The sequence below is a fragment of the Carcharodon carcharias genome, chromosome 20 (assembly GCF_017639515.1).
Source record: "Carcharodon carcharias isolate sCarCar2 chromosome 20, sCarCar2.pri, whole genome shotgun sequence".
In the NCBI taxonomy this organism is placed as follows: Eukaryota; Metazoa; Chordata; class Chondrichthyes; order Lamniformes; family Lamnidae; genus Carcharodon; species Carcharodon carcharias.
In genome coordinates, this window is record NC_054486.1 from 13,836,479 (window position 1) to 13,849,210 (window position 12,732).

The 12,732-nt window shown below is 43.0% G+C and overlaps 1 protein-coding gene across 8 annotated transcripts in view; it reads right to left on the reverse strand.

The window, feature by feature from the left end:
* The window catches only part of LOC121292720 (alpha-(1,6)-fucosyltransferase), a 748,838-nt gene that overhangs the window by 202,173 nt on the left and 533,933 nt on the right, over nucleotides 1-12,732 (reverse strand). For all 8 annotated transcript variants that reach the window (XM_041215043.1, XM_041215035.1, XM_041215036.1 and 5 more), the window contains one exon: nucleotides 5,167-5,596. In XM_041215043.1, coding sequence (XP_041070977.1) covers nucleotides 5,167-5,369 — 203 coding nt within the window. In that variant the 5' untranslated portion in view covers nucleotides 5,370-5,596. The remainder of the gene's footprint in view (nucleotides 1-5,166; nucleotides 5,597-12,732) is intronic.

Consider the following 12,732-nt stretch of genomic DNA (forward strand, 5'->3'; position numbering starts at 1 on the left):
ACAAGGTACAGAGAAACAATTGACATGAACACGATATGTCAAAGATCAAAAGTGCACCTTGAACATGTGGACAAAGTGTTCGCCAGCCAGTTATTACACCAATTCATAACCAATCAAATGTGAGCTGTGTTCTTTCAATTGTTTAACCTTCATTTTGAGTGGCAGTAAAACGTAGCCAGGGCTGATTTATACGTTTTTTATGGAAATTGGATCAAAGTGCTTATTTTCACTAAAAGAAATCCGCTAGGATCCGGAAAAAGCTTATCCTTTGAAATAAGTGCTTCAATTAAAAATGGTGCAAGGGTCTATCTGACAGTAAAAGTCCAATGAAGTGCAATTTTGTTTTATACAGGAAGGTGTATCCCCAATTACCCACCACTATCGAAGAAAGTATAAGGCTTGCATTGAGAACACACCTACCCTACTTCAGTGTTCAGGTTTTGTTACAGATGCAGAACAATATTAAAATGAAGACGGTGCATCTGACCTGTAAAAAGTTCCAAGTGCCTTCGCAAGTTTGCGAAGCTGTACAAGTTTGCCTGCATTTGCTTAATTATGCCAGTGGCATTAAAGGATCAGTCAGGCTAAGAACTAGTTCATTTATTGGTTAAACATTGCATTAGTGCTCAGGCTACACAGCAGCAATGTTGTGGGAGGCTCTGTATAAACCGTGCAGGAGGCAGGATACACTGGCTTTAGAACTGGCAATTAACTCCTCATTATTTCCTTTAGAAACAAAATGCCTTCCTGTTATGTCAGCTCCAGCACAGCAGCTACTGGAACAGCCCAAGATTGGAGAGGGAAAGTGCTGGGAGCAGTGAGGATGAGGAAAAAGCTGTCAGCTCCCATTTTCTTTCCTCTCACCCATCGAAGTCTTATGAGACAAATCCACTTACACACTATGAGAATCAAACAAATCAGTTCTGTTTCCTTATATCCTGGAGTTGGAAAACCGCGCTTTATGACAGATTAGGACAAACTATTTTCCGAGCGTCTGTGAGATGACAAGGAAGCCTCTTTTTAATTCTTGGGCAAAGGGCATCACTGACAAGGCCAGCATTTATTGTCCGTCCCTAATAGCTCTTGAGGAGGTGGTAGAGAACTTCCTTCTTGAACCACTGCAGTCCATGCAGTGAAGAGGCTCCCATGGGTGCTGTTAGGTAGGAAGTTTAACACAGCTGTGTCCTGAATGGTGTCGAACATTTTGTATTATTGCAGCTGTACTCAAACAGAAAAGTGGAGTGCGCTCCATCAAACTGCTGATTTGTGCCTTATGCGCTTTCCAATTAGGTTTGCCCACCACTCCCACTCTAATCCAAAGGGTACATTTCTTACCTGCATTTAGTTCTGCCAGTTGCAGTTTTAATAAGTTTTTGATGACTGTCAGGTCAATAGAACAGCATTAAAGAGGGCTCACTTGCTGAACAAACAGTGCTAGAGAAATGTTACAAACTCATTTTCATGAGCAACAAAGGCTGCCTTCATTGAAATAAAAACAAGCATAAATTGTACGAAGTTTGTAATGTTTTAAGTTAGATATTACGGCTTTCAGCACTCAGTTGGATAGGTGAGAGCAGTCCATGTCGTCCATGTATTACAGAAGGAGGGATTTCTCATTTATTTGAAGACTGTGTAAGTTAATAGAGTTTAAGAATTTGCATTGGGCTTAACATTTCTCTGTTGACCCCATAAACAATACTGACCACACACAATTCAATTAAATAGTAGCAGCTTTATTAGCTACAAATCATACTTCAAGACCCAGAGATCCCTTAGAACTGATGGAAAAGCACTTGGTGCATAAATTGCAATATTGATGAAGCGAAATAATGGTCCTGTTGAATCAGTGTGCAAGAAACATCAATTATCTCATTTGCATTTGCTCTGCACTGATGATATTTTGCAGGCTTGGCACCTATAGCTGTCATTTGTTCCTGGTTATTAGAGCAAACCAATTGCTTTCTGTCCAAATCGACAGATACCCCTGGTTGGTTAACAGACCTTTATCTGTTTCCCAGGGAATTAATGATGTATACAGAGGTATAAGAATGCTACTGAAAGTCATTTTGTGCATTAATATGATTCCATGCTTACATTACAAGTGAACAATTCACAATCAGCATCATTATGTTCTGGGTCAGGCTTTTCATGCATCATTGGAACAGGAATAAGGCATTTGGTCCCTTGAGCCTTTTCCAGTATCCTATTGGAGCATGGTTGATCTGTACCCTCAGCTACATTTGCTCACCTTTGCTTCACAGCCTTTGATCCACTCACATAACAAAAATATATCAATCTCAGTCTTCAACTGACCCCTCAGATAAACCTTTTAAGGGAACAGAGTTACAGTTCCTCTGACATGTCCTCCTTCTTCCTTAACCGAGGTTTTCCACCCACGGTCGTTGACAGGGCCCTCAACCGTGTCCGGCCCATCTCCCGCGCATCCGCCCTCACTCCTTCTCCTCCCTCCCAGAAACATGATAGGGTCCCCCTTGTCCTCACTTATCACCCCACCAGCCTCCGCATTCAAAGGATCATCCTCCGCCATTTCCGCCAACTCCAGCATGATGCCACCACCAAACACATCTTCCCTTCACCCCCCTTATCGGCATTCCGTAGGGATCGCTCCCTCCGGGACACCCTGGTCCACTCCTCCATCACCCCCTACTCCTCAACCCCCTCCTATGGCACAACCCCATGCCCACGCAAAAGATGCAACACCTGCCCCTTCACTTCCTCTCTCCTCACCGTCCAAGGACCCAAACACTCCTTTCAAGTGAAGCAGCATTTCACTTGCATTTCCCCCAACTTAGTCTACTGCATTCGTTGCTCCCAATGTGGTCTCCTCTACATTGGAGAGACCAAACGTAAGCTGGGCGACCGCTTTGCAGAACACCTGCGGTCTGTCCGCAAGAATGACCCAAACCTCCCTGTCGCTTGCCATTTTAACACTCCACCCTGCTCTCTTGCCCACATGTCTGTCCTTGGCTTGCTGCATTGTTCCAGTGAAGCCCAACGCAAACTGGAGGAACAACACCTCATCTTCCGACTAGGGACTTTACAGCCTTCCGGACTGAATATTGAATTCAACAACTTTAGGTCGTGAGCTCCCTCCCCCATCCCCACCCCCTTTCTGTTTCCCCCTTTTTTTTTCCAATAAATTATAAAGATTTTCCTTTTCCCACCTATTTCCATTATTAAAAAAAAAACCCACTAGAGCTATACCTTGAGTGCCCTACCATCCATTCTTAATTAGCACATTCGTTTAGATAATATCACCAACTTTAACTTTAACACCTATGTGTTCTATTGTGCTATTGTCGTTGACATCTTTTGATGATCTGCTTCTATCACTGCTTGTTTGTCCCTACAACCACACCAACCCCCTCCACCTCTCTGTCTCTCTATCTCTCCGCCCCCCCACACACACACCTTAAACCAGCTTATATTTCAGCTCTTTCCTGGATTCGAACTCAAGTTCTGTCGAAGGGTCATGAGGACTCGAAACGTCAACTCTTTTCTTCTCCGCCGATGCTGCCAGACCTGCTGAGTTTTTCCAGGTAATTGTTTTTGTTTTGGATTTCCAGCATCCGCAGTTTTTTTGTTTTTATTACAGATTTCCACTGCCTTTCATGTGTAAAAATGTTTCCTGATTTCCTTCCTAGCAGGGTGAGCTCTAATTTTATTATGGCCCCAAATCCTGGATTCCTTCATCAGAGAAAAGAGATCCTTGGTATCTAGCGTATCAAAACAATTTATAATTTTAAACACTTCGATCAGATCGCCCTCAACCCTGTAAACTCAATGGAACATGCAACATGTTCTCACAACTTAACCCTTTCACTTTGGTGAACCTGTGCTCTACTCACTCCAAAGCCAACATTTTTCTCCAGGTGAACTGTTCAAAGCTAAGCCCCACACTCCAAAGTGAGGTTTGACCGAGTTCTGTACACCTGAAGCATAAAGTTCCCCTCTTTGGCCGGGAGTTTCGGGTCCTGGGTCCTCCCAACAGCGGAGGTGCTGAGCCATTCAAATCTCTGCCCACTTTGGCGGGACCGGAAGATCTAACAGGAAGGGCCGGAAAATCTCGCCCTTTGTATTCTAAACCACTTGAATAAAGACCACGTTACATTAGACTTTTAAGTTACTTTTTGTATCAGTCCATTAGCTTTTAGTGATTCGTGTACATGGGCATCTAATTCCTTTTACTTCCCCACAAATCCTAATCAATCGTCAGTTGGATAATATTCCAATTTGCCTTCTGTGGATCCAAAGAGGATGACTTCAAACTTTCCCACACTGAACTCCATATGCCATGGTTTTGCCCACAAACACACTTAACCCATCAGTGTTCCACCATAACTTCATCTGTCTAGCCACAACTCACTGTAACTTGTAGTGTCATCTACAAATTTATACAACATGCTGAAAAGCTGAAGCTCTCAGGCAGATCTCTAATGAACACCAGTCGTCACATCTGAGGAGAGAGTGTTCTCTTTGTCCAAACTCGGTTTCCTACCTTCAAACCCATGACTAACCTGTGCCACACGGTTATCCCGAATTGTGTGCGGTTTCATTTCAGATCGTTTCTTTTGCGGAACCTTGTCAAAAACCCATGTCGCCAATATTCATAGACACTCTCATCCCCTCAAAAAGAAAGTCAATGACTTTATTCAGACATGACCTACTGTTTATGACTCCATGCTGATTCTCTGACCAACTGCATACTTGTCATCCAGTGCTCAGTCTCACTGTCCCTGGCAACAGTTTCTAGTAACTTCCACATAAATTATGCTAAACTAACAAGTGCACTTGGTTTCTCCTTCCCTCCTTAATTAATAGAGTACATCATTGTAATCACTCCCTAAAACAGTTTAGACCGACCACAAAATCTGGTGGTTATCCTTAGATTAGCAGCACCTCAAGAAGGCGTACCCTAAAATATATTTATTCTATCCATTCCACGTTCTGTTTTAAGAGATATAAATTATTGCCTGATGTCAAATGGGTATTTCAACAAAGTCGCCGACCTCACCAACAAGTGTCATTATGAATACATCTATAAAATAAGTTAACACAATTCAGTCTGCCGTTGTCGGCAATGCCACCAACTGGAGCCCCTGACGCACTGTGACCCTTCCCCCACTCCTCCCACCTCCTACCTACCTCAGTGACTCTGCCATCCTCCGCAGATCTTCATTTTGCTGTTTCAAACGCTCGAGTTTTGCGAGTATCTTGGACAGTTCCCTGCTGGAGCGATCCGGCTGGTCGCTGTCTCTGACTAAATGCCCGCCTATATAGAACAACAAAGTCCCCCAGGCAAGAAGGATCAACATAATCCACCGCCAGGAGCCAGTCCATGGCCGCATCTTCAGCTGGTCAAGTCCACAGTCGCTGCTCACAGGTCAAAAACTTGACATGCTTTCGGGATCTGTGTGGAGATGAATGAGTCGCTGTCTCTCTCTCCCTCAGAGCATTGTGCCAGGAATCCACGCAGCTCTTAAAATTTCTTGCAGCACTCTTTTTTTCAAATGAACCTTCCCCTTGATTTGACAACCAGAAAATTCACTTATTAAAAGCCTCTCATTTCGACACTCTGCAGAAAGAGAAGAAAAAGAGCACATAATTGGATTAATTATATGACTTACAAATAATGGTCCACATGTGAAAGCAATTACACTGAAAGCCTAGATAGCGTTGTATGGGGGAGTGCCAGATCTCTCAGCCTGTCCAATGAGCTCCAAAAGGGCAAGTCTCTTCACTTCATCTGGTTAATCCGTACAGTATATTAAAAATCCTTGCAGATAAACATAGCAAATAACACTGAACCGTCGTCAGACTTGGGCTAGGAAGGCATCACATTGGCAGAGGCTTTGAAGGCTGCTGCAATGAGATAGAATGTGCCGCATTTTAACTCAGAGCGCTAAGAATTATTCAAAGGCCCTCACAAACGGTGAAAAAAAATAAATTATACTGAATTGGAAAATATATTCTGGTCTTTTGTGTCCTTCAGAGGAGTAAATTACACTTGAAGATTGATCTAAAAATCATGATCAACCCTGCTAGTTAATCATAAAGCCATGTATGATGGTTCTCAGACTCGCAGCTCATTTTCACCCCGTATCACAGCGTGATACCCAGCAGGTCTTGCACGCGTCAAGTGCCTAGAAGGGCCTTCCCCCAAACCCAATGAAAATCAGTCCATGATCTTATTATTGACAGCAGTGTGTGCAGAGTGTAAATGTTTGCCACTTAAAACGAGAAACAAATGTGCTCAAAAATTAGAATTATGTGGGATTGGGAATTGGGAACATGGTAACCTATAGGCTTTTTAGTCTTCAGGGAAATAATCTGCTTGGCCATCGTGTGATTTACAAGGCCAAAGCTCACAAGCGTTTGAAGGGGGTTATCCAATGCAACATCGAGGGTGACTAATGCTTCACCAAAATATTTCCGATGAGTTTCAAATCCACGAAGTAGATATGTCTTAGAAGCTTTGAAAGTTAGGGTTATTGTGACAAAAGGATTGCCAAAGTGAACCCCATTCTGTTTAGCTCTTGATTTGCAAAATGGAACAACAACTTGCATTTACCTCCTCTGAATGTGCCGGGAGCATGGCTTAAATTTCAAAATATTCATGGACAATGCCGAATTGATGTGGGTTGTGTAGGGAGTAAAGAAAAACAGCACACTTAACAAAAAAAAATGCAAACCTATATCACAAAAAGCCCTGAAAAGTATCTAGACTTAAGAAGAGGGTGCAACACAATTTCTGAATATAATGGGGTATCTTAAAATGCCGAGAGTGTATTTCAACAAAGCATTAATATTTAGACAATACTGTGGAAGGATGGGTGTCCATTGGTTTCCAGTATTTTGTTAAGTCTACAGTTAAATTGCAACTTTACACAATTCCTTTCAACAGTAAGTGACAAAGTCAATTCTAAAAGGCTTAGCTGTGTCCAATACAGTAACATTCTTTGCTGACAAAAAAGGCATTAGTTAATCTCGGTAGCCCAGATTCCAACACAATAATAACAAAACAGAATACAAAGAAGAGGCAAAAACACCTCAACATTGGCCCAGTGCATACATTATTAAACTTGCAAATACCTGATATCGAAAGCAATGTTGGAAAGAAAACACTAATAAAATCAGAGTATCCTGATTTACAAGGTAAGACATCAATAATTTCTGGACTTGTGCAATTTAAACATCATTAATCTGCAAACATGTTAAAGCTCTAAACTAACTGAGCGTTTGTAGGATATAAAATTGAATTGTATTTGGGCCATTAAAACGTATGCAAAACTTTCCACAAACAAAGCAACTTCTAAAAGAACCTCTGAACCATATAAAAAACGATGGATTTATGCAGCAGACGTGGAACAGTACAGCAGTCCGTAATTTGTGTCCGAGTTCGAAAACAAAATGGCACTATCTGATTTGTGTGGTGTGATCTGCAGATAAAGTTTGTTGCGTTTCAAAGAATTCCTTCTCATTTGATTTTCACGCTTTCTAATAATGTTTAAATCATTGCGCTATCCTCCATCTTCAGGTCTGTAGCTTGTGCCAAAGAAGCATTAAGTGGTGCCCAGTAAAGTTGCGGTTTTCAAACCTCTCCGCGGTGGATTCGGACAAGTGCAGGCAAACTCCTGAGAACCTTCACCAAACACTGGCAATGCCCGGGGACATCCTGCAAATACCAACGCAGTTCAAGGGACCTCTTGGAAGTACTGATACTGAAACACTGACGTAGAAAAACCAGCAGTCCCAGTCGGAGTTCGAGTGCACATTTTACCTCCTCGAGGAGGTAAATACACTTCATGATCAAGAACATGGGATAACGTATCCAGTGAGGCTCTAAAAGCCACCACATTTCAATGTCGCCAAGCGGCCTACACTTCCTGGAGAGCAAGAATATCTAGCCTCTCCCACTAAGTCGCATAACAACAGAGTCCCCCGCCACCCCACAGTGAGAAGACTCTCACCTTCCCCATCACTGTACAAGATTCACATGGACATTGTTGCAATCCCCGTGGAAAAGACATAAACCAGAAAAAAAGCTAATTTACTGATGACCCCCCCAAAGGAAGGCGTTACCAACACGATTTCACCTTTTGTAACATGAAATCAGACCCAACGTAAATTAAACATGAATTAACAGGCAAATGATACTTTCAATAAAAATGCAAATTTCACTTTAAATAGTCAACACAACAAAGATACATCTTGCACAACCACAAGCCCCCACAACATGCAATCCCCACCCCCCTCCCCCGCCGACCCCCCCTCAAAAGTTTCACAGGGATTCTTATCATCAGCAAGGCACACTTCTAGGAACCCTTCTCCACGAGGAAGAGGCCAGTTTTTTCTGTTTGGCAGAAAAGGAGACGGGAGCTCCTGGAGGTACTGTGCAAGCTGGGGAAAAAGGGCTAAAATCTGGAAAATAGCTCGGAGATACTAAAGAGCTGGGTGCTTTCCCAGAAGTGACTGAACCATGAATCTGGATGGTGTAGCTTTCCACACCCCAGTTCATGGTTCAGTCACTTCTGGGAAAATACCTAACCTATTACTATGTAAATACAAAGATAAAAGTAAAATACTGCGGATGCTGGAAATCTGAAACAAAAACAAAAATACCTGGAAAAACTCAGCAGGTCTGACAGCATCCGCGCAGAGGAACACAGTTAACGTTTCAAGTCCATATGACCCTTCATCAGAACTAAGGAAATAGAGAAATGAGGTGAAATATAAGCTGGTAGAAGGGGGTGGGACAGGTAGAAGTGGATAGGGGGCCAGTGATAGGTGGAGGCAAAGAAGAGATTTCCAAAGATGTCATAGATAAAAGGACAAAGGGGTGTTGACGGTGGTGATATTATCTAAGTAATGTGCTAATGGGGACATTAAGAGTGGCAAGCAGGACAAACTAGTGGCAGATGGCTCTAGTGGGGGTGGGTGGGGGGAAGGGATCGAAATGGGCTAAAAGGTGGAGATAAAACAATAGATCGAAATAAATTTAAAAATAGGCGGGAAAAGAAAAATATATATATTTTTTAAATTATAAATTATTGGAAAAATGGGGATTGGAAAGGTGGTGGGGATGGAGGAGAGAGTTCATGATCCGAAACAGATCATGAACTCTCTTCTCCATCCCCACCCCCTTTTTAAATTTATTTCAATCTATTGTTTTATCTCCACCTTTTAGCCCATTTTGATCCCTTCCCCCCACCCCAACCCCACTAGGCCATCTAGCTTGTCCTGCTTTCCACTCTTAATGTCCCCATTAGCATATTACTTAGATAATATCACCACCGTCAACACCCCTTTGTCCTCTTGACTATGACACCTTTGGCAATCTCTTCTTTGCCTCCACCTATCAATGGCCGCCTACCCAGCTCTACCTGTCCCACCCCCCTCTACCAGCTTATTTTTCACCTAATTTCTCTATTTCCTTAGTTCTGTTGAAGAGTCATATGGGCTCGAAACATCAACTGTATTCCTCTCCGCAGATGCTGTCAGACCTGCTGAGTTTTTCCAGGTAGTTTTGTTTTTGCTATATAAATACAAAGGTGTTTCTGGATAGCCCCACAGTGTCGAGATAAGGTAAAGGGCAGTTTCATTCTCATTATAAAAGGCATCAAATGTAAAGCATACCTCTGTGGGAGGACTTCTGGGTAGATGTTTGGCATCCAGAGCACTCAAGCAGAACCATCCTAGAGCCATGTACCTAAACTTGACCAATATGAAAGAAACCATGCACCCAAAAAAGGACAAACAACTTTCTACTCAAACCCATGAAAAGTTTCTCCTGAATCCATCAAACCTGGTACAACTTATTTAAGGCCTACATGCATCATTGACTACTGCACGCCAGTTCACCTTTACACACCTGTCACGTCACCTATAAATCTCCTTATTTAATTAAAGATATCATTGCATTAGAAGTAGTGCAGAGAAGGTTCACTCAGCTGATTCCTGAGATGAAGGGGTTCTCTTGCGAGGAAAGGCTGGGCAGGTTAGGCCTTCATCTGTTGGAGTTTAGAAGAATGAGAGGTGATCTTATTGAAACATACAAGATCCTGAGGGAACCTGACAGGGTACATACTGGGAGGATGTTTCCTCTTGTGGGAGAGACTAGAACTAGGGGACACAGTTTCAAAATAGAGAACTCCTATTTAAGATGGAGATGAGGAGATTTTTTTCTCTCAGAGGGTCAATGATCTGAGGAATTCCCTTCCCCAGAGAACAGTGCAGGCTGGGTCATTGAATATTTCTAAGGCTGAGTTAGATAGATTCATGACTGGCAAGGGAGTCAAAAGTTATAGGGGCAGGCAGGAAAGTAGAGTTGAGGCCACAGTCAGACCAGCCGTGATCTTACCAAGTGCAGAGCAGGCTCGAGGGGTTGAATGGCCTACTCCTGTTCCTGATTTGTATGTCCATATGTATACAGTTGGGCCAAGAACAGTGACAGCAATTCACAATGAAGAAGTTAAACTAGCCTCAGGCTTCCACAAGATCAGCAAGGAATTCATGGACATGGGTGACGACTGTATATCTGAGTCCCAAGTGTTCTTTCAGGCAACACCCCACCACATTGCCAACTCTCCTAGGTACAGCAATTTCAAAGCTCAGCTAAGGAAATGCAATTACAATACCTCTGGCCTGAGAAAGCTCTGAACCAATAAATCAGCCAATTTCTACAAAGCCCTACTCCCACACCCTTCCATCATACTGAAAAGCTGAAGAAATCTGTCCCTGACAGATACAAAATAACCACAATCACACAAATACAGGACATTCTCTGCTCATCTGATATACTCGACTTCTGATCAACACTAAGTTCAAAATAACATCCAAGATTTTGTCAACAAACTGAACTCAACTCCCCTGGCTCGGTCAATGTTAGGCAAACAATCCTGGATACATCACAGGGACGTTCCACTGCTACAGCAACAACTCTCCCACCCTTGAGCTTTCCACTGACGCCTTCAATAAAACAGAGCAAAACTTCATTTTTATTATAATTGGAAAGAATAGCTTTCTGTGACAAGCTCATTATGTGAAAAAATCCAAAATTGCAACTTCACGTCTGCTGTGTGCACCAAAGACCTTCCAATGAGGGGCAAGGCAAGAATGTCCAACATTCACAGCCTCTTGCTCCAGGCATTGAACTCCTGTTGGCAAGTCAATTGGGTTCAGACCTTCATTGAAAAAAGGCTGATAGAGCAGAATATAATGTATCACCATGGCAATGATGCAGTGCAAATGATGAAGCACCTCACTGCACTCCCCAAGATCAAAGCTTCTGTTTTGCTCTCAAGGTAGATGCTCTGTGATTCCAAAACCAAATGCATTTTTCTTACTCTGGATATCACCATACATACTTAAGAGTTTCATCCCTTTGCATAGTCAGAAATTGGGTACAAACAAAGAGGAACTAGAACAGTTCCCAATATTTCTAAGCCATACAAAATAAACTAAGTCATCCTGAATTTCTGATCCACATTTCCACTGACCTTGTAAGAATGGAATAGCCTCAGGAGTGCAAGCACATCAAGAACGAACTTACTTTCAGGCATCGTCCAACTTTCTGAGTTGCTGCCACAGTCCTGTGTTAGCAAATAGGGTCTTGACAGATATGTATGGACAGGCAAGAAATACTTCACTGCCTTTGACTCCCAAACAAAAGACCTAGCCTGTCTACCAGGAAGCTCAACTCTGTGCAATAAGACCAGGATTCTAGGCCACTTACACAATCCTTAGCCAGGTCTGGCGATCACACTACCAAAGGAACCCCGCCCTACATAACCTACTTTTCACAGCGTTACAAAAAAGCTCAGAGACTTCGATTCACCCTATAACAACAACAATGCCAATGTCCTGGTCAATGGATCCTTGAGCTACTATGCCCTAAAAGGGTGTTGGTGATCATATGACTTCCATGGGATTGGTCCATGATTATGCTTGGCAAAGTGCTGCAGTGGTTTGCTGTTGTCTTCTGAAGTATGGCTGAGAAGGAAACTCTCCCACTCTTACCGCCTGCCATCAGGCATGTTGGAATGATTACCAGGTTGATAAGCAACCTGTTTGGCCAGGAAGCGCACCTTCCATGGCCATCAAATTCTGAAGTGGGATTTGAATCCAGAGCTTTAGGCCTAAAGGTAGGGATGCTACCCACTGCGCCACAAGACCCCCTGGTCAATAGATAGATAAGAAATGGAAATTCTATAAATATTCTCTCTCTAGGGGCACAGGTGAGACTGCCCTGGCTGACATCAAGTAATGCAGCACAAACCTGCAACTTTCCTTCTCTGTGGATCTCCAACACTACTGGCCTTAATCGACTGAGTACGCTAAAGGGGAGATGATGGCATAGTGCTAATGTCACTGGACCAGTAATCCAGAGGCCCAGGGGACAGAGGCTCAAATCCCCACTACGGCAGCTGAAAGCTAGTCTCAGTAATGAAGACCATGAAACTATCATCGACTGTTGTAAAAACTCACCTGGTTCACTAATGCCCTTCAGGGAAGGAAATCTGCCATCCTTACCCAGTCTGGCCTACATGTAGCTCCAGACCCACAGACTCTTAACTACCCTCTGAAATGGCCTAGCAAGACACTCAGTTCAAAAGCAATTAGGGAAAGGCAACACGTGCTGATCTTGCCAGTGATGTCCACATCCCATGAAGGAATTAAAAAAGAGGGACAACATGTTAAAACTTCTTCACA